The sequence below is a fragment of the Acomys russatus genome, chromosome 15 (assembly GCF_903995435.1).
Source record: "Acomys russatus chromosome 15, mAcoRus1.1, whole genome shotgun sequence".
NCBI classification, from domain to species: domain Eukaryota; kingdom Metazoa; phylum Chordata; class Mammalia; order Rodentia; family Muridae; genus Acomys; species Acomys russatus.
This window is the reverse complement of record NC_067151.1, coordinates 64,001,856-64,024,807: the sequence shown is the minus strand read 5'-3', so window position 1 is coordinate 64,024,807 and position 22,952 is coordinate 64,001,856. Positions and strand designations below refer to the sequence as shown.

Genomic DNA, 22,952 nt, shown 5'->3' with positions numbered 1-22,952 from the left:
TGGTGGTGCATGCCTTTAATCCCAACACTCTGGAGATGGAGGCAGGTGGATCTCTGTGAGTTTGAGGCCAGTCTGGTCTACAAAGCATGTCCAGGACAGCCAGGGCTGTTACAAAGAGAAGCTCTGTCTCAAAAAACCAAAACCAAACCAAACCAAAACAACAACAAACCTCCATTGTTGGCCCTAGGATGAAGGTGGTTACAAAAGGCTTCCATGTTTTTGGGTGTGGACAAGAATTCAACTGGGCTAGAAAAGAGGATGCAGCCGCAGCCAAGTGTCTGGGTGGAGTGTGAGGAAAGGTGACCCTGGAAAACTGATCAGCTTTAACAGTTGAAAAATTCAGAAACAGGCTGTAGGGAGAGCGAGAAGCTGTGGTGAGGAAGCAAAACGGGTTTTCCCAGGTTAGGGATCAGCCAGAAAGGGGTGGGGCCAGGGGTGACGCACAAATAATTTTTTAATGTGTAGAGTCCCATGGAGGTGGGAGAAAAATGTAAGAAATATACGGAAAGTTCTGAATCATCCACACCATTTGCAGAGCCTATAACCCATTACTTCTGTATTTCCAGCACACACACATTCACTAAGAGACAGCAAGTGCGCACCCTGTTCTCACTTTCCCCTTCCCTTTACTTGTTTATGTGCACACACTATTCTGCCACACAGAGCACAAGGACCAGGCACCTTAAGGAAGACACCAGGTGCTATCGCCTTTTCCGACCTCCTCCATGACAGCTCATTAGCCGTCTCCCAACACAAGCATGACACCTGGGCCTGAGGAGGAGGGTGACAGGGAGCCCAGGTGACATCATTGTCAAACTGTCAGTGTCATTATATCAGCTGGGTGGTTTCCATCACAAAAGCTGAGTCAGAGGGTGAACTAGGGGAGGAGGGTGAGTCATGGGTGACTGGTAAGAAATGAAAACAGAGCATCTGGGGCAAGTGTGTTTCCTGGAGGTGTTCTTCCTATAAAAGCCAGCTGGCCACTGCCTTCACACAGAATCTACAGTAACAGAGAACCCGGTCTCCTCTGAGTATTAGGTAAGTCTCTGCTTGCAACTGATTTTAAATTCTTGCTTATTTTTCACTATGGGAAACTGTAAAATGCCAATGTCCATGAAAGAGCTGATGTGGGGAGCTACTCAGAGTTAGAGAACACTAGCATTGTTTGTTTAAATTATAGCCAAGTTTGGGTCTGAAGGGAACTTCAGAGATGGCTCAGTCAGCCACCTTAGTGGACAGCCATAGAATCAGAGATCAGGCCAGGGGAAGGAAGAATCTACTCAAATGTTCACCAAAGATCAGCAGGACAGAAGTTAAGGTTTAGGTCCAGAGAGCTGTCAGAGTTACTGTAGTTCTTACTGGGGGCAACCTCAATATAGAAATGTAATTCATTAAGTGGATCTGCCAAACATTTCTTTTCAGACCAGTATGGAGCTTCTAGTCTGGCAGAGAAGGTGACACGTGTGCTATTGAGATGTCATGTATAGACAGTGCTAGTGCAACAAGTAGTGGTGAGGAGGGAGGCATGGCTCAAGGATAGCCCCTTAGTGGGAGCGCATTCAGAGAACTATAACGGAAGAGCATTTGGTAAGCTAAAATGGAAATGGAAAAAAAATCTATAGGAAATCCATAGGAGAGAATAAACTAGAAAAGGCAAAACCATATGGGTGTGGATTAATATGTGAATCCTACTGTGATTTATTTCACAAAGAGGTTGGAATGTTGCTGCCTGTGCTGGCACCACGTTCCAAACGTCCTGGTGTGTGGGCTCACACAGCAGAAGGCCTGTTTTTCAAAGACACTTTATTGCTTTTTTTAAAAATTGCTATTAATGTTGCTGTTAGCATAAAGACACCGACCATAGTGTGAGATTTTCCCACACATGTCTCATTGCTGTTTTCACTCTTGGATTGGAGCCTCTTCAATTAGGTACGTAACGTGACCAGGGAAAATGAGAGTAAGGAAAGAACCCACTGAGATGGGCCAGAGGAAGCTACTTGCCTCATCCTCTTGGACAGGTCCAGAAATTACCATATTGTGTGTTACTTTCAAGTGTGGAAGTCCACATGGAGAGGAGGCTCTTTCCTCTAAAGAGGCCTGAAATCAAATTCACTTGACATCGAAGTTACCATCTTTCTTAGTTAATCACTAAACTGACTTTTCCGTTTCCAGGACCAAGTGCTGCCTTAACCATGAGTTCCCACCAGCAGAAGCAGCCCTGCACTGTACCCCCTCAGCTGCACCAGCAGCAGGTGAAACAGCCTTGCCAGCCACCACCCCAGGAACCTTGTGGCCCCAAAACCAAGGAGCCCTGCAACCCCAATGTTCCTGAGCCCTGCCAGCCTAAGGTGCCTGAGCCCTGCCAGCCCAAGGTGCCTGAGCCCTGCCAGCCCAAGGTGCCTGAGCCTTGCCAGCCCAAGGTGCCTGAGCCTTGCCAGCCTAAGGTGCCTGAGCCCTGCCAGCCTAAGGTGCCTGAGCCCTGTCAGCCCAAGGTGCCTGAGCCCTGTCAGCCTAAGGTGCCTGAGCCCTGCCAGCCAGTTGTTCCTGAGCCCTGCCCCTCAACTGTCACTCCAGCACCATACCAGCAGAAGACAAAGCAGAAGTAATGCTGTCCTCAGCCACACTTTGAAGACCCAATCAGCGGGTGCAGAGTCACCTTTCCATTCTCCTCATGAGTCCCATTGCCCCGTGCTTCACATGCTGTGACCTTCAGTCCTAATCCCTCCCTCTTGGGACCAGAGTTCCTGAGCTTCTCAACATGACCCAAAGTCTCATTGGGTGGCTAATCTTCCCAGGGCTCAGGATTCACCTGAAGGGGCATGGGCATTGACACAAGTGAAATTTCGATGTTCTTCCCCCATTAAAAACATTTTAACTCTATAGCTGGCTATATGTGGGTAATTGGACTGTCATTACTTTCTCACTATGAAGCTGGAACTAGCACAGCAAAACCTAGTCAGTAGGTCTATGGCTAAAAGATGCCCAGTTTTGTGACTGAGTGTGTGTGTGTGTGTGTGTGTGTGTGTGTGTGTGTGTGTGTGTTATGCACACAGAACACACTGGTACAAGAATAATCAAGGCCACTGGGTGTCTATTACTTTGGGAAGCCGCAGCTACGGCAGGGTTTTCTTCCTTCACCTGAGTGGGTCACGTCCACAGGTGCCTCCTGCCTGCTCTGACTCATCACTGGCTTCAACGTTTTGCCCCCAGGCTGTGGTTATTCTGTTTAGTTGAATCTCTTTAAACTGTTTCAAAGAAGCAGTGTGTGTGTGTGTGTGTGTGTGTGTGTGTGTGTGTGTGTGTGTGTGCCTGCTTATTTGTTCTCCATTAATCTTCCCTTTCTGACACCCACAACGCAGAGTGTCAAACGCAGAAACACATTCTGACCTCAGACACATGCCTACCAAGGACACACAGGGGAAGAATCCCTCACCTAGACATGGAGACACATCCGCACATGGTTAGACTTCCATGTGGAAACCATCCAGCATCCAGCACACACTCTAGACACATCACTGCAGTCACTCCTCCTTGAGCACTACCGAGTGCTCCCTGAGGATGGAGCCTGCCGTCATCGGAAGAGCAGCCTAAGACTGGGGGAGACCTCCTCCTCCCTGGATATGATCCTAGGATACCAAGTCTCAGTCACAGTCATAGGGAAGGGGAATAGGGTGGAAGCGGGAGGGAGAGAGGAATGGGAGGATACACGGGATGGGATAACAATTGAGAGGTAATATGGATGAATTAATAAAAAAATTATAATGCAATGAAAAAGAGTTAGGCTAGAACATTGGAAGTTAGATGATAAATCTGAAGAAATCATCATAAAAACAGCATAAAATATTTAAAAATTCTGATATAAGAAAATATTATGCAATATCAAAATATGGAAGAATGAGAATGTTCTGCTGGAGTTTGTGAGACTGAATTTGTCATGTAAAGAATAACAGTGAGTGGGATGTAGACAGAATAATTTTAAATGTTAATGAAAACTTTTTAATCCTTGTGCCCTCCCCACGACAACAGCCCATCTCTTACCTGTCTTTCTCCCTGTCTCCTCCTCCTTTCTCTCTTTCTCACATTTATACACATTATCATTGTGGTTTTTTACCTCTCTAAATAAAGCTTTAAGGGGGGAAAAAAGCATCAATGAAAAGGAGGGAGGAGAAAGTGTCAACAGGTTTGAGGAGATAGATTAGTGAAGATAAGGCCCCAAACCCATAAAGTCACATGTGAGTAGTTTAGTGTGACATAAAATATTGGATTAAGGGAGTTTTAGGGGTGTCTAGTTCCTGCTCCACATACCTGGTATGGGACAATAATTACCAAAGGTCACCAAGAAACTGAACTTCTGAATTGTGGAACCCACGTCTATGACTCTCATCTCTGATTTACCCTACTGAGTCTCTTGCAGGTTCCCTGGATGGTCAGAGGCCTGGGGGTGTGCAGAGCAGGAGACAGGTAGTACCTGTGGGGTGCACTTGTGCTCCAAACTGGAAAGGTGCTCAGAAACACGTGGGAAGCAAAAGACAAAACCTAGTTGCCAAGGATTTGTCAGTTGCGCAGCTGGTAAGCTGACAGAGAGAATGACATCACTTGGATCTGTACGATGTGCACACGTGGTGAGGTGCACACATGGCCTGTTGCCGTGATGGAAAATGTCATTAATGTCTCTAGGGACAGTCATTGTTGGCAGACCTTGAGTTAAGACACTGGCCAAAACACTAGCTTTCACAGGTATAAGTAAAAAAGACTTTGAGGGTTGAGCAAAATCAAATGCTTTAATCATTGGGAGACTGAGGCAGAAGTATTATAAAAGATTATAAATCCTTCTGGGACTATAAATTCATTCTGGCAAGCCTCAAAAAAATGAAGTGAAAAAATATACTTGGGGTTATAGTTTAGTGGTAGAACATGTGACTATCATGGTTGAAACTGTACATTCAATATGCAGGAACACACAAAGAAACATATGCATTGCACCTCTGTGCGCCACTTGGAATTAATCATGCCCATACACACGTCAGCATTACATACAACATGAAAGAACGAGGCTGAAGCATGTTACCCAGCAGAGAACGCTTAGTTATTTGTGTTTAGCTGCGTGACATACTGTGATCTACCAAGAATAATGACGTCGGGGAAAAAAATAAAACCCTGGACAATGTCATTCCCCAAGTCAACAGTAGAGGGCAGTTGCTGCCTTTTTTACCGTTAACCGAAAGACAGTAAGGTCGGTGAGCTATAGGTTCACAACACGGTTTCCTGACTGTCCCTTACGGACATTTTGGTTATTATTATTAGGCCTCTTCTGGTATTTGTGTACTGATAGGTTCAGCTTCCAATGTGCATAGCTCATGCCAAGCTAAACTGTACTTCCCATATCCCACCTAGACTGCGCTGTGCCTTCCGATGAAGGCTGGAACCTTCGCTGTGTACCCTGGGCTCAGCCTGGGTGGTCCAAGCCACTGAACGCCTGCTGGGGTGTTGAGAGTCCCGTGCTTTTGTTGCACACCTGCCCTGTGGATTGGCAGGGAGGTTTTGTTCTACCCAGTTAGCCAGGCGACTCGGGCTCCTTGCCCTGTGGAGTTTGTGCATCTTCCAAGTTTCTCCATTTCACGCTGCTGTTTGAAGTTGAGAAGGCTAGGTTATGGGCTGGGAAACTTGTTCCTGAGGCCCAAAGGTGATCTCCATCACTGCGCTTACAGTCCACAGGGGAGAATGCTTGCTACAGAATTATGAAAACGTATCAAACCTAGAGTGCAAAGCATGTCCCTGCTTGAGAGAGGAATTAAAGACAGACATCAAGGGTACTTCAAAGCCATTAATAGCTTTTTCCTTTATTCATCAATTGTATTTTACCACACCACACCCACCACCGTTCACATAAAATACCTTCTGCCAAAGAACTGATGACAGGAAGTTAACCTTCCGTCCTCCACCTCACTATTTGGAGAGATATGAAGTCATTTACATCAACTCATCATGAATTAGGTCTTCATAAACCAAAAATTCAGAATATTAAAAAAATACAAACTGGTGGGATAAAAAATTGAGTTGTAATCTGAATAAATTAATAAAATAAAAATTAAAAAAAATACAAACTATCTCTTCTTCATAGTCAATACTGTGTGGTGTAGTGTAACGCAAAAGGAAACTTCAGTGACGTCCATGTCCACAGACGACGGATGGGAGTGAGAACCTCAGCCTGCTAAGTCACGCGAGCCCACCCTGCCTTTGAATCTGTCCCCCTGCATGGCTCTCCTGCCCCCTTGCATGGCTCCCCTGCTCCTCTGTTCTCCATGCTAAGTCACGCGAGCCCACCCTGCCTTTGAATCTGTCCCCCTGCATGGCTCCCCTGCCCCCTTGCATGGCTCCCCTGCTCCTCTGTTCTCCGTGCTGGTGTCTCAAGCTTCTTCTGTGACCATTAATTTAGAAGCTGTCATGCTTCTAAATGCTCGAGGGTTTGTGGCATCCCTTGGCAGGGCGTGTTTCTGCAAAACTCTGCAAGTCTTTTCTAAGGGGTTCTCACCCTATTCTATGCTTGTGTGTTAGATTGGGCTATGAACAAGAACTGCCATAACCTTCTGTTTCAATTTATTTTTGTATTATTTTATACTTATGGGTGTTTTGTCTGCATGGATATCTGTGGGCCACCTGCATGCTTGGTATTTGGGAAGCCCAGAGAGGGTGCTAGATTCCTGGAACTGCAGTTACATATGGTTGTGAGCCACTGTATGGGTGTTAGGAATCAAACACAGCTTTTCTAAAAGAACAGCCCGTGCTCTGAACCCCTGAGCCATCTCTCTAGCCCTTGCTAGACCAGGAAGAGTTCCATGATGACCTGACCGAGAGTCTCAAAGAGGCAAGGACACAACTCTCTGCTGTGGATGTTAGAGCACGTACCCTGGCGATTGTGGTCCTCCAACTCCAGCATCCTAGCTTTCCATAGTGCACTACGCTTGGACCTCATATTTGCTTAGCATTTTTCTGTATCAGAACTGATAACTCTCAAACATGTCAGACTGGCATTATGCAGAATTTATCATGAAATGATAGCATGGATACCTGAATTACGAGTTATTTTAACATTGATCAGTTAAAACATTTGTCCAAAATGGTAATGGAATGAGCTATTTTCACCAACTAAGAACATGGAAACAAGTGTGTCTTAGTCGGGGTTACTATGCTGCATTTCCATCAGCTTAGAATATAAGAACTGGTGTTGGGTAACACATCAAATTCCTCGTCTGAAAAGACAATTATATATGACCTGAATTCAACTTTCAAACTACCTTCTTGTGGTAGAAGCTGCTAAAAATAGAAACATCTGGACACATGAGCATTTAGAGGCCTCAAAAGGCATCATTTGATGTACTTTGCTCTAGGCTCCTGCATCTGCAGCCTGGGTAGCTCAAAGTGGGCCTAAAGAACATTTACAGTTTGATATCTCCTGTCCATCATAGATGCCAAGGCAACCGCAGCCTCGAGAGGAAAAACTAATCTGAAAATCCTCATCCTTATAGTTCACCTTTCATTAACTCACTGCTCACGCCTTGCTCTCTCCACTTTGGCCCTGGTACAGGCTGGGAATGCTCTCATCTCCTTGAAGGAGAGATAAGCATGGCTTTTGTTATGATCCCAAGAGTGGGAAGAAGAACAGACTTGTGAGAGAACAGGTGATGCTAATCCACTAGAAGACAAACCACCTTGTGTGGGAGCTTGATTGTGGCCAGCTGAAACACATCCGTGGACAAACTCTGGGAGGAGCTATATATATGAGGCTAAAATAGGAGAGGGGGCTCTTGGGTGAGACTTGGGATAGTTTTGGCTGTTCATCGTTCCACTTCGGGACGCTCCTAGAGGGAACCGCTCAAGGAAAGGCTTTGAGGCTCCAGGCTCCAGTTGCTCCAGGTACCAGCAGAAGAAATCCTGCTGACTATGCCAGGAGAATCGTTCCTCAGAACTGACATTTTTACGGTTTCATTGCTGTGTTCTTTAATCTCCTTTTTTTATTGGTTTGGTTAGTTGGGTTATAAGTGAGGTCTTCTCAGTTAATAAGTTCATAATAAAATATAATTGTTAAGAATATTGAGCATACATCTCCGAGTTGTACTAAAAAAAAATGTCTGTCCTTATTTGATTTCAGATAGCCATATCTCAACTCCCTCACTTCTTTCTTTGCTGAAATGCCGATTCACGGTGAAGTAGAACTTGACAATGCGTTCAGCTCGTAGCTCCCGTTCTCATCTGATGACCACATGCCTTATTTTCCACAGCAGTCACACGAACGAGAGAAAACAGAGTCCACTGTGTCTTTCTGTCTGACTTACCTCATCTAGTATGATCATCTTGACCCGCGTCTATTTTCACACCTGACGCACACCTAGTGGCTGGTTCTCGGCTGCCTCCAAGTACAGTCCTTGCAGCAACTCGAGTTTCATGGGCGGATACACCAGAGGAGTACTGTCACCTGAGCTTGGGCACTGATTTCTTCATTTTTCTTTTTAAAGTTACCTGAGAACGTTGTAGGTTTCCTGGTGGCATTTTCACATACAATTGGTTTTGGCAGATCATTCTTGCCTCACTTTTTCTCTGCGAAATCAGAATGCGCGTTTATCTCTCCTGCCCAAGAATAACTTTTTGCATTCTCTCAGCCCACGGTAGTGTCGGTCCTTTGTGATAAGGTGCATTTATTGGAGGCAGCACATAGATGGATTTTGCTTTTTAATCAATTCAACTTATTTTTGATGTTTGATTGGAGACTTTAGGCCATTAACAATCAGTTAGTCTTGAAATGTATGCACCAATTCCTGTGATTTTGTTGATGTTACAGTATTTGGGGTTTTCTCATTGCTCTGTTGTTTAACTATTAACTGTGATTTATTGTATTCTGTGACTTCATGTGTGCTTTCCTTCCTCTTCAGTCTAAAAGATTGCTTCAATTGTCTGCTGCAGAACTGGCTGACTGGTCATGAATTCCTCTCGCCTGTTTTTAATTAAGGAACGATTTCTACTTCTTTGAATGATGACAGATATGCCGTCTGTACAGTAGTTTGGGTTGCCAGTTCTTGTCTCACAGACCTTGAAATGCAACATTCCGACTCCCTGTGGCTTGTAGAGCTTTTCATGAGAAAGCTGCCAGCATCCTGACGGGCCTGCTCTGTGTATGGCTGAGTCATTCCTTCTCGTCACTTGTAATCTATTTCCTTCATTCTGTATATTCAGAAGATTAATTATAATATTACAAAGGAAGTTGTGTTTGCTCTTGTCTGTCTTGGTGTTCTATATGCCTCCTGTATCTGCGCTGCCATCTTTTCAACAGAGCTTGAGGATTTTCTGCTCTGGTTTTGCTGGAAATGTGTCCTGTGCTTCCAGAGTGCAGTTCTTCTCCCTCTATGGTCAGGATTCTTAGATTCAGTCATTTCAGAGTTTCCCAAACATCTTGAGAGGAGCCCCTTCACCTCTCTTATTAATTCATCTTAGACTTTGCTTATCTGTTCTAATTCTCCCACTTTATCTTTAATCTTAGATATTATGTCTTTTCCTTGATCCATTTTATTTATGGAACTTTCCACAGAGATTTTTATTTTACTTATCTTATTTTTCATTTTCAGTGTTTCAGTTTGACTTTCAATAAATATTTCTTGTTGACATATTCATTTACTTATTTATTATTTCATATCTATGTGTGCGTGAGAGGCAGATGGGTGCGTGCATATACTTTTTCATGCACGTATGTTCACAGAGGTTAATGTTAGGGGCCTAACTCTATCTATCTCTCCACATTACGTTTTGAGAGGAAGTCTCTCACTGAACCCAGAGCTCACTGGTTAGCTAGACAAGCTGGCCAATGAGCTCTGGTCCCATTCTCTTCCCTAGTGTCTGGATCACACCTGGGCAGCACCGTCACCAGCCGGAACACTGAAGGTCCGCGTGTTTTCATAGCAGCCACTCTACTAGTTGAATCATCTTTTCAGTCCCACCCACTTTCTTGTGTATTTCCATCTCTTTAGCCAATCCCTCATTTTAAAATTTATTTAGATTGATTTACTTATTTACATGTGTGTAGGCATGTGCTTGTGTGTGTGTTTATGTGTTCCTGTGTGCGGGGTGTGTGTGTGTGTGTGTGTGTGTGTGTGTGTGTGTGTGTGTGTGTGTGTGTGTGTGTATACACACACATGGGGGTACCCCTGGAAAAACCAGAAAAGGGTGTTGGATTCCATGGAGCTGGAGTTACAGGTGGTTCTGAGTCACTTGACTTGAGTTCTGGCAACCAAACTTGTGTTCTCTAGAAGAACACCAGGTGTTCTTAATCACCAAGCTAAGTCTCCAGGCCCCAAATTCCCCTTTTATATCTTGCATTTGACTTCCTATTTGTATTCCCTCATGATTTGTTCAGGAACTTATTTTCTTTATTATTCTTTAAGCATCTTATGGTTGTTCTTTGTCTGGGAATTCGTTTACTTTACCATCCCAGGAGGCCATTACTATGAATTAACAATCTTTGGAGGAGTTATAATAGCATGGTATTCTTTGCATTTGGGGTTTTGCGTTGGGACTTGTGCATCTGAAGTGAGGTCATGGGTTGCATTTTATTTTATTTTTATTAAGATTTAATTCTATTCATTCAGCAGCACTGTTTACACAGTGCACGGGTAACTTAATTAATGTAGTGTAATGCTTTCCTGGAGGAGGCAGTTGGATGGGGCACCCTGAACAGTATGTAATGCTCTTCTCCTTGTAAAATATTATCCATAATAAACACTAGGAAAAGGCAAATGTCTTCCCTTATGCCTAGACTAAGTGCACTCCTCACTCCTCATCAAGGAAACTCCTCTTTGCAACGGATGGAGACCAGTACATAAAAATCACAACCAATCAAATTAAAGAGTTGTGCACCCCAGTCCCAGATGATATAGGAAACATTTCCTGCACATAAGGTTCGGGTCACATTGAGGAAGAGGGAGCAGAAAGATTCTAAGAGCCAGAGGACCAGCTGTGAGGTCCTGTCTCCTAGGAATGCCAAAAGCTACACCAATAAAGTCTCACCAAGAAAACTGCCTAGTCTTGAGCTAAACAAAGACAACAACAAAGAACAAGCCAAAGTGAATGGAAGACCTGCCATAAGGCATCAACCCTACACTAAGAAATGTGGGCAGGTGATTAAGGGATGCTGAAAGTGGGAGGAATAGCTTTACTAAGGGAAGAGCACATGCATTGCTCATCCAGTATCAATGGTTAGTCCCGAAAATATACACATAAATAACATTATACAAACTGATAGTTTGTATAATGAATAGAAATATATGTATATGCACATACATGTATGCATGTAACAACAATCAATGAAAAAAAGGCCATGAATTTGAAAAAGAACATGGAGAGATATATGGGAGGATTTGTAACTGTATTATAATCTCAAAAAAGTAAAATAAGTATGAAAAAGGTAACCTCCACAATGAAAGTATTGTCACAATCAAATAAAAAAAATGGCTCCCTGAGATACAATTGTTTTAGGGAGTAAAGCATCTTCTAGTAGTCTGTCTGTATGTTATCAGTTACTGGGAGTATACATGGAAAGTGAAAAACTCTAGGTAAGACTAGTGACTTGCATTGAGTTGACAGAGGAAAAAAAATGGAGGAAGAAATGAACATAGGAGACAAAGGAGGTGACATGAGGCAGTCTCATTTGAAAGTGGACAAGAAAGGAAGGGTTAACAATATACCTTCAGATGGTGTGTTCTACCTGCAGAGTGCTCTGGGACCAGAGCCTAGCAGAGTCATCATCAAAGAAACCCAAAAGACTTCATCTGGCAACTCATGGAAGCAGATGCAGAGTCCCACAGTCAAACATTAGCCAGACATCAGAGAGTACTGGTAAGGAGGAGGAGGAGGAGGAGAAGGAGGGGGAGGGGAAGGAGGAGGAGGTTCAGGAGGAGGAGGAGGGGGAGGAGAAGGAAGAGGAGGAGGAGGAGGAGGGAAGATATGAGGAAACAGAGGGGTCAGAGACACCAAGAAAACAAGAGCCACAGAATCAAATGACCGGGACTCATGGAGACTCGCAGAGATCAGGGAGGGGTCTGACCAAGGTCCTCTGCGTGTACATTATGGCTGAGTAGCTTGGGATTCTTGTGAGAATCCTAACAGTGGATACAGGGGCTGTCCCAATCTCTTTAGCCTACTTGTGGGACTCTTTTCTTCCTACTGGACTGCCTCATCCAGCCTTGATGTGATGCTATGTGCCTGGTCATTTATTGTAGCTTGTTATGCTATGGTTGATGTCCCTGGGAGGCCTTGCTCTTTTCTAAGGGGAAGAAGGGAACGTACGGATCCTGGAGAGAGAAGGAGGTTTAGAAGAGGGACCAGGAGGAGCAGAGGGAGGAAAAATTGCCATCCCGGTCTAATATATGAGAGGAGAATAAAAATAGACAAATTTGTCTAGCCTAAATTCTTCAGGAAAGAATAGAAAAAGAAATTGAGACACATTGCTGATTTAGAGTATAAAAGCATTCAGGCCTGTCACTTTGCTGGATTCTGTCTTGAGAAGCACAATGTTGCCCCAGATTCATTGTGTAGTCTATGTCACTTTTTCTGAGCTTTCAGAAAATACAATTCCCTGACAGTCCTCAGTTGCCCCAATACTAAGTCAATGGAGGCCTAATATTTTCAGATCCAGAAGCCACCACTGGAATGCCTTGTGGGTCACATTGTCTGCTCTTCGTCTAGACCTCAAGCCTCGGACTCGTTGCACTGATTGCTTTGGGGTCCACAGCCTCACACTGCCCTCCCTGCTGTATGCGCCACACCTCTGGGACTGCTCTCCACACTACTGAGTCCTATACCACAGCTGTGCTCCATTCCCAGCTTCTGCCCCTCTGCTCTAATGTGTCATTTTACACTGTGGGCTTCTGAAAGTGGCGTCTGCTTCTACTCTTCTCCCTATGGGGCGGGCATCAAGATGCAGCTATGTTCAGCTTCGCTGGGCTGTGCTATCATTCTACTGGGTTACAATGGGCCTGCACAAACTGAAGACCACAGCTTTCTTCTGCATTTCCTGCCTTTCACGCTGAGTATATCTTCCTTTCCCTCAAAAGGCAATGCCATGGCCCTCTACTCCATGGCCACCCTCTTGCTGATCCTGACTCCCTCATACCTGGGCACTGATGCACACACATCATTAGGTGGCATCTTTTTCTTTCAGTGTCTCGGATGGAGTGTGTGTTTCAAAGAATGCTATAACTCAGATTCTCATAATCAGAGCTTAGGTCAAAGTCTTAAGAGCAGCTAGAATGTGAGAGTAACGGAGAACTTAACCAAGCACCCCAAGACGAGTATTTAAAAATGTTACTAAGCTTCCAGCCCCTATGGACCGATAGAATTTTCTGAGAGAACAAAAAAATTATGGTGCAAATATAATGTCCCTGAGATGAAGAGAGAAGCATTGTTTATGTGCGTGCTGTGTGACCACTGCATCATCAAATATGCTGAAGTCTAAGGTTTCGTACAATAAATGCAATATTAGTTATGATACACAGCTCATAACACAACATCAGAGAACCTGAGTCGGGAAGGAATCTTAAGAAATGTGTAGAGATTCCTACAAGAAGAACATCATGATGGGTGGGAGGGGTCCCAGGGGAGTCTGCTCAAATTATTGCACTGACCAAGGACAATACAATAGTAAACATAAAACCCCTACTCTGATCTACCCAATGGACAGGACATTCTCCACAGTTATATGGAGAGCAGGGACTGACTTTGACCTGAACTCTGGTGCTCCGTATTTGACCACCCCCCCCTTGGTGGGGAGCCCTGGTGACACTCAAAGAAAGAATAGGAAGGCTACCAAGATGAGACTTGATAGCCTCTGACCATACAGTGGGGGAGGAGGTCCCCCTCAGTCATAGACCTAGGGGAGGGGAATAGGGCGAAAGCAGGAGGGAGGGAGGAATGGGAGGATACACGTGATGGGATGGCAATTGAGTTGTAATCTGAATAAATTAATAAATTTTTTAAAAAGAAATGTGTAGAGACGCTCTATACAGTAGTGATAGCTATGAGAACATGCTCCGAAAGATTTGGAGAGTGCTGAAAGGTAACTAGTACTATCCAAAACCAGCTCTCAAAAATGTCCTAGGACGATGATGCTAGAGGAAAGCAGCTCCCCATCTCCTGAGAAGAGGATAACGAGTAGAAAAGCTGAGGTAGCTAAGGGCGTGGCACACACCCTCAGTATCTGTCAGAGCTGTCTTCCCTGAAGCGCAGGCCAGATCCTTGTCATAAGCAACACTGCCAAGGAAGACACAGAGCTTCTCAGAGGAGTAAAAACTGCCTCAGCCACTCGCTGTGCCAGCCAACCAAACAGGGTCAACAGGGTTAGGGTAAAATGAACTCAAACTGTTGATGGCAGAAAGGCATTGGCTGGGGAAAAAAAGCACTACTCAGGGAACAGAAAAAGGAAACGATCCTAGTGAAAGAAATGAGAAAAGCATTTTTTTTTTCTAGAACCAAGATCCATGGAGAACATATTTCCCAATCTGAGTATGAGATCATCAGAGCCACCGAGGGACTCAATACCATTCGCTGATGGGCTGGTGGAGGACAGCTGAGCAGAGAACAGGGTCCTGAGTGGAAGAGCAAGTCTGGCCAGAGCTCCCATGACTAGGTTCCTGAGAGGTGTTTGATGAGGAAGGAATCTGGACCCGACTCTAAAGCATAGCTAAGGGGATACCGAAACTCGCACTTGGGTGTGGTATGGCCCTGGCTTCACCCCAGAGAGAGAGAACTGGTCAGGTTCTAGGAGCGAGGGAAGTACATTCAGAGAGAAGGCAGCAGAAGCATGTGTTCCTGATGAACCCTCACTCTCTTCCCTGCTCATACCATAAGGTATATCACAGAATGACTCATTCCCAAATGCAGCCCTATGGCTCTCACTGATGTGAGCTCCTCCCTCCCTCCCTCCCTCCCTCCCTCCCTCCCTCCCTCCCTCCCTCCCCCTCCCTCCTCCTCATTCTTTCTTTCTAGTCCTCCCACTCCTTTCTCCCACCCTCCCTTCATTTTCTCCTGACCGCTTGCCTTTACCACTTTCACAGACCTATACATCTATGTAGATAAAATTGCCCACTGGCTGAGGTTACATATTTGTCCTTTAGCTGGTTCCCCCAGATCATCTCAGCAAGAAGAACTCAGGTGATTCGCTCATTCTGCACCCCTGAGTCCTCTGGAAGAACCAGAAAAACTAACTATGGATCCCTTCCCTATTTCACTTAATTATTCAAGAAGCTCTGTAGGATTAATCTGAGCTACTGATTTGGGGCCTGGCCAAGAAGCATGACTCTCTGCTCTCATAAACCAAAGAATTTCCTCCTGTTTTAATCCATTGCCCCTATCCAAAGAAGCCCACTGTTTCCATAACAACCACACCCCCAAGGAGTTAACAGAAGATACCCAGGTGATATCACTGTCAGAGAGGAAGTACAAAAAAAAAAAAGAAAGAAAGAAAAAAAAAAAGATTAAGCCAGAGATTTTCATTGTAAAAGCAAAAGCTGTCAAAATGAAAATCCCACTTTCTTAGAACTAGTTTTCAGTGTAAAATGCTCTCTCAACATCCCTGGGACACCCTATACCATAGTTTCTGGGTCATGCTCTGCTCTACCAATATCCCTGACCCAGGTTTTACATGGATCCTGAGCCATGCTCTAATAATGATGGAGAGAAACCTGGCTATAGAGATATCACAGAGCCCACCTATATCAAGGCTCTACCAACATCCCTGACACAGGTTATACCATGATTCCTAAGCCATGCTCTACCAACATCCCTGACCCAGGTTTTACGTGGATCCTGGGCCATGCTCTAATGATGGAGAGAAACCTGGCTATAGAGATGTCACAGAGCCCACCTATATCAAGGCTCTACCAACATCCCTGACCCAGGTTATACCATGATTCCTAAGCCATGCTCTACCAATATCCCTGACCCAGGTTTTATGTGGATCCTGGGCCATGCTCTAATAATGATGGAGAGAAGCCTGGCTGTAGAGATGTCACAGAGTCCAGGCTGTAACACATTCCCTGGACCATGATATATCAATACCCTTGAACTAAGTTGTACATAGTCCCTGGAGCATACCATATCAATGTCCCTGAGCCAGGACATATAGAGGTCCCCATATACCAAACTTCTTGGAGCATCCCTTGCAAAAGATATTTTAGGTCCAGTGAAGCTGAAAACCAAGCAGAAGTAAGGCAGTCTAAACCCAGGCTCCCAACAGGCCAACCACCAGTTGCTGAACACTATTTCCTGTCTGCTTTTGTGTCTCTATTGTCTGGAGATCGTGTAACCAATTGTGACACTCAATCACACTATCTATTTGTGCCATTGAATGGTGATGGAGCCCACCTTCAATCTCAGAACTTTGGATGCAGAGACAGGTGAATCTCTGTGAGTTCAAGGCCATCCTGGTCTATAGAGTGTGAATTCCAGGACTGCCAGGGCTACGCAGAGAAACCCTGTCTCTAATTCCTTCCCTGCCAAATTGCTATGGTACCTTCCCTATACCCTCTGAATTAGGCAGAAGGTCTTAGTGCCCTGGGTGCTCATCAGCTCCTCAGAGCTCATCTGAAAGTTGGTTCTCTATAGGAGGAAATTCATGTTTCCTCTTTTGCTCATGAAACCACTTTTAACTCCACTCGCCTCTGGGTGGCTTTTGCTGAATCTTAGCTATTGCTTTGTCTTCCTTTGTGAGGTAAGACCTAGAAACTGATGAGCAATGGTGTAAATAAATGTCATTGTGCTGGTCACCATGAGTTTCCATGGAGGCACATTGAGAGGAGGTTCCCTGGATAGCAGAAAGGTATTATAAGATGAAACCCAGAGCCTGTCACTTTGACAGTAATAGTTAAAACAAGGCTCTTGTTCTGTTCTGTCATTTCTATTCCAAGTCACCAGTATCTAAGTATCCTTGCCTACAAATTCTTGTGTATGTAAAAACAAATGAACAACAGTTTCATACTCTTCGTAGTCTGTTTCACTTTATTCATTTATCCCCCCAGACACCCCAAAACATATAGACTCCCGCACATGCACAAAGAGCTATATATTTTAATGAGTTGGTTTGTTTTCGTCAACTTGATACAAATGTAGACATGCCTAGAAAGAGAGAAGCTTATTTGGGAAAATATCTTTCCAAGACTGGCCTACAGACAAACCTGTGAGACATTTTCTTGATTAATGGCTGATGTGGAGGGACCCAGCCCACGGTGGGAGGTGCTGGCCCTAGGCAGGTGGTCCTGAATTGTATAAGAAAGCTGGCTGATCAAGCTATGAACAGGCCAGTAATCAGCATTCTTCCATAGTCTCTGTCTTCGTTCCTGCCTTGAGTCAAGATACCTGATTTCCCTCAGTGATGGAGTGTGACTTGAGGGTTGTAAGCTGAAACAAATCCAGAACATAACTGGCCATATCCCAGAGGATGAAAACCTGTGCTGTGTCAAACCAGCAAGGCTTAGGGAAATCATGAAGGTGGGCAAGAAAGATTGTAGAGGGCCCGAGTGAAATACTGTCAGTAAACTGTTACCCATGAACTCACAGCAGTTGTACACTCCCTACTCAAGACCTGCAGGAGATCAGTCCCGTACACACTACAGCATGGAATGGAGAATGGCTCCTGAAACACCACCCGCAGTTGAAGACCTATTGACAATTGATGGCTTTTGAGGAGGAAGTTTAAGTTTTCTTTAAGGGTGTAGTCCTTGGGAGGTAGACCAATAGTCAGTGGATGTTCCTACCTGCACGCGCCCCCCATGAGTGTATGAGCAGCACAAATTAGATTCAGCAGGTTATAAAAGAAGAAAAGAAAAGTGATAGATAGATAGATAGATAGATAGATAGATAGATAGATAGATAGATAGATATAGATAGATGATAGGTAGATATAGATAGACATTAGATAGATAACAGGAATAAGGAAAGAAAGAAGACAGAACATGAAGCAGGAGAAGGGTGTGGAGTGAATCTGATCAGATGGGAAAGAGTTGTGCAAGAAAGGGAGAAGAAGTGAGCACGATGAAAATACATTGTAAAAATGCATGAATCGTCAAAGAATTAATAAGATAAAAGACAATGTTAAATAATGGAATAGGGGTAATTCTTAAGCAATGATTACAAAGGCGATGACATTTTACCCACGTCAGGCAAATAACCAATGTTGAATTCGGTGAACAGTACGTCATTAAGCTGTGAAAGATCAGGGGTGAGAGCTAAAGAGAACCTCTAGACAAATCCCCTTCTTAAACATTTAGAGTCTCTCATATTCACAGTGTCAGTAGCTGTACACTTTATGTACCATTCCCCACACTGGATCAGACCACTTAACCGTGATAAATACAGGAGTCATCTCTGGACTCTGGACTCTTTCACCACTAAAACAATCAATGATGTGGCCCTACCTCAACACGCTCATCCCTTACAGAATAGGTGATATCATTCTCCCTGCCAGTTTGGTAACTACTCATCACTTTGCTGGACAATATTTTTACCCAGCTGCAACTCAGGTCTAAGCTGTTGCCAATGGAATCTGGGCTGGGGAAACACCAGACAGGAAACACCTGACAAAAGAGAATGTCACATACTTTAAAAAAAGATTATCATAAAATAATTTTTACTCACATAAAAAATGTTCAGATTATACCAACAAATTTATATCAAGTACGTGAATGAAAACATCATTACATTAACAATGTGTGTATACATATGGACTTATATGAAAAAATTGACACTAAACACGGCAAAATGAAACTTGTCTCTGATAATATTTTGTTTTAGTATTTAAAAAAATACAGAAGACAGCAAAGATGTTGCTAGACTGGGACTGGAAAACACACATCTCCTATCCATCTAGAACGTTCTTAGGTTCTGCCAAGATGCCAGATGAGCACACTGTCTAGTGGTATAGACCACGCCTCCCTACTAGGAGTGCTCACAGGGCCATCTCCCATTCCAAGTCTTGGTTAAGGAAAGTAAGAGAATCCAACAATCCCTCAGGGCGGCAGCCCCAAGACTTTCTAGTTTAGAGAGTTGAATTTTTATGAATCAGTTAAGTACTAAATGAAGGTGTATCCCCTTTCTACACTTCTTGACTCTCACCTCTTCCCTTCCATGACATGGCAGAATGTTTCTCACTAGTTCAGTAACTCAGAAAGCAGTGTTGTTTCTGATAGCTTTGAAGTTCTAACTATGCACAGTTCTGGAAATTTCAGGTCCATAACTTGACTGATGGCCTGTGTTTGCACAAATAAGGAAAAGCAAACTTGGGTTCTCATAGTTATGGCCTTCATGTTGCTGAAAACGATTTCATGATGCATATGCAAATTCAGAAAATCTAATATATCCTGAGTTGCACTTTTTAAATTCTGGAATTAAAAAAAGAAAGTGTCACAATCATGAGTAGTTGGGTCTCTCACTCCACTAATGAGCTTCTCTCTTGCTCCCGCCTGTAGGGTCCCTGCTCTCTGTTCATCTTTTAATCTATTTTTGACCTCTTACCTCACACCTGAAAGCTTTACATTTCTCCAGAGCCAAGAAAGGAGTCTAGGTTGGAGATCATATGAGGCCCTACTGAGCCTAGATACATTGGTAAGCACAGCTTTCAGGTGGACTTTTAAGTTTAGCACAAGCCAGGCACGTTCCACACCATGGTCTCACCAGATGTATTTGTGGACACTGGATTCATGTCTGATTCCTCATATGACTATGTCTCCCCAGATCATCTGAGTTCCTTAGATTCTTTCTTTCTTCCAGGATCATGTGGGCAGGAATTGGCAGGGCACAATCTCCCATAATTTTCTTTAAGAAAAACATATGCATGAATTATGAAATTGCATAGATTCATAAACAGCACAATTACAGTTCTGTATAAATTGATGAAAACTTTAGTACTGTATTTGTTCTATACTACAAGAACATTTTTCACAAGCTCTGATTACAGTGACACAAAAAACCAGGAACACACCAGAATGTTAACCTTTAAATATCTCTAATTTCTGAATTATTTATTTAATAAGTCTTTATAACAATTACATTTAGTCATTGTCTTATGAACAAGATAACATGTTAAAATAATTACTGATAATAACTGATTTTAAATGTTGGGATCTAACCCCTGAAATAGCAATCTTACTGCACAATAAATATATGTCACTGGCTTAGAACTGCAGAAGTTTATTTTGTGAGGCCATCATAGTTGTATTTGCATTATCTGGAGCTTCCACTTCCCTAGGGACCTAGGCAATTTTGCTTTGTGTTTTGACATTCATTTCCAAATTTGAATACTTCATACTGTCTTTGGATGTAAAAAATAGCACATGGAGAAAGAAAATTCCTAAAAGCTTAACCCACAGGTGGTCTTCATTGCTTTGCCCACCTTCTGTTGGGTAGAGTACAGTTCTGTGACCTGTCAGAATGAATGAAAGTTTGAAAGTATGCTACATGTGCTGGGGGAAAGGATGATGCTACATGTGCCAGGGGAAAGGATGATGCTACGTGTGCCAGGGGAAAGGATGATGCTACATGTGCCAGGGGAAAGGATGACGCTACATGTGCTGGGGGAAAGGATGACGCTACATGTGCCATAGAAAAGGATGACGCTACATGTGCCAGGGGAAAGGATGATGCTACATGTGCCAGGGGAAAGGATGACGCTACATGTGCCATAGGAAAGGATGGTGCTACATGTGCCATGGGAAAGGATGACGCTACATGTGCCAGGGGAAAGGATGATGCTACATGTGCCGGGGGAAAGGATGATGCTACATGTGCCGGGGGAAAGGATGATGCTACATGTGCCAGGGGAAAGGATGATGCTACATGTGCCGGGGGAAAGGATGATGCTACATGTGCAGGGGAAAGGATGATGCTACATGTGCCGGGGGAAAGGATGACGCTACATGTGCCAGGGGAAAGGATGATGCTACATGTGCCATAGGAAAGGATGATGCTACATGTGCCAGGGGAAAGGACGATGCTACATGTGCCAGGGGAAAGGACGATGCTACATGTGCCAGGGGAAAGGATGATGCTACATGTGCCAGGGGAAAGGACAATGCTACATGTGCCAGGGGAAAGGATGATGCTACATGTGCCAGGGGAAAGGATGACGCTACATGTGCCAGGGGAAAGGACGATGCTACATGTGCCAGGGGAAAGGATGATGCTACATGTGCCAGGGGAAAGGATGATGCTACATGTGCCAGGGGAAAGGATGATGCTACATGTGCCAGGGGAAAGGATGATGCTACATGTGCCGGGGGAAAGGATGATGCTACATGTGCCATAGGAAAGGATGACGCTACATGTGCCAGGGGAAAGGATGACGCTACATGTGCCATAGGAAGGATGATGCTACATGTGCCATGGGAAAGGATGATGCTACATGTGCCAGGGGAAAGGACGATGCTACATGTGCCAGGGGAAAGGATGACGCTACATGTGCCAGGGGAAAGGACGATGCTACATGTGCCAGGGGAAAGGATGATGCTACATGTGCCAGGGGAAAGGATGATGCTACATGTGCCAGGGGAAAGGATGATGCTACATGTGCCAGGGGAAAGGATGATGCTACATGTGCCGGGGGAAAGGATGATGCTACATGTGCCATAGGAAAGGATGACGCTACATGTGCCAGGGGAAAGGATGACGCTACATGTGCCATAGGAAAGGATGATGCTACATGTGCCATGGGAAAGGATGATGCTACATGTGCCAGGGGAAAGGACGATGCTACATGTGCCAGGGGAAAGGATGACGCTACATGTGCCAGGGGAAAGGACGATGCTACATGTGCCAGGGGAAAGGATGATGCTACATGTGCCGGGGGAAAAGGATGATGCTACATGTGCCAGGGGAAAGGATGATGCTACATGTGCCGGGGGAAAGGATGACGCTACATGTGCCAGGGGAAAGGATGATGCTACATGTGCCAGGGGAAAGGATGACGCTACATGTGCCAGGGGAAAGGACGATGCTACATGTGCCAGGGGAAAGGATGATGCTACATGTGCCAGGGGAAAGGATGATGCTACATGTGCCATAGGAAAGGATGATGCTACATGTGCCATAGGAAAGGATGATGCTACATGTGCCAGGGGAAAGGATGATGCTACATGTGCCAGGGGAAAGGATGATGCTACATGTGCCAGGGGAAAGGATGATGCTACATGTGCCGGGGGAAAGGATGATGCTACATGTGCCATAGGAAAGGATGACGCTACATGTGCCAGGGGAAAGGATGACGCTACATGTGCCATAGGAAAGGATGATGCTACATGTGCCATGGGAAAGGATGATGCTACATGTGCCAGGGGAAAGGACGATGCTACATGTGCCAGGGGAAAGGATGACGCTACATGTGCCAGGGGAAAGGATGATGCTACATGTGCCATAGGAAAGGATGATGCTACATGTGCCATGGGAAAGGATGATGCTACATGTGCCAGGGGAAAGGACGATGCTACATGTGCCAGGGGAAAGGATGACGCTACATGTGCCAGGGGAAAGGACAATGCTACATGTGCCAGGGGAAAGGATGACGCTACATGTGCCAGGGGAAAGGATGACGCTACATGTGCCAGGGGAAAGGACGATGCTACATGTGCCAGGGGAAAGGATGATGCTACATGTGCCAGGGGAAAGGATGATGCTACATGTGCCAGGGGAAAGGATGACGCTACATGTGCCAGGGGAAAGGACGATGCTACATGTGCCATAGGAAAGGATGACGCTACATGTGCCAGGGGAAAGGATGATGCTACATGTGCCAGGGGAAAGGATGACGCTACATGTGCCAGGGGAAAGGATGATGCTACATGTGCCAGGGGAAAGGATGACGCTACATGTGCCGGGGGAAGGATGATGCTACATGTGCCAGGGAAAGGATGACGCTACATGTGCCA

General features: G+C 44.7%; 1 protein-coding gene across 3 annotated transcripts in view; it reads left to right on the top strand.

Moving 5' to 3' along the window:
* Positions 1–2,128: 2,128 nt before the first annotated feature.
* Positions 2,129–22,952, top strand: part of LOC127199503 (cornifin-A) — a 219,034-nt gene continuing 198,210 nt past the window's right edge. For 2 of the 3 annotated variants that reach the window (XM_051157634.1, XM_051157635.1), the window contains exon 1: positions 2,129–2,620. In XM_051157634.1, the coding sequence (XP_051013591.1) occupies positions 2,193–2,606 (414 nt within the window). In that variant the 5' untranslated portion in view covers positions 2,129–2,192 and the 3' untranslated portion in view covers positions 2,607–2,620. Of the gene's footprint in view, positions 2,621–22,952 lie in introns of those variants that run through there. The other variant, XM_051157636.1, reaches the window with a different exon arrangement.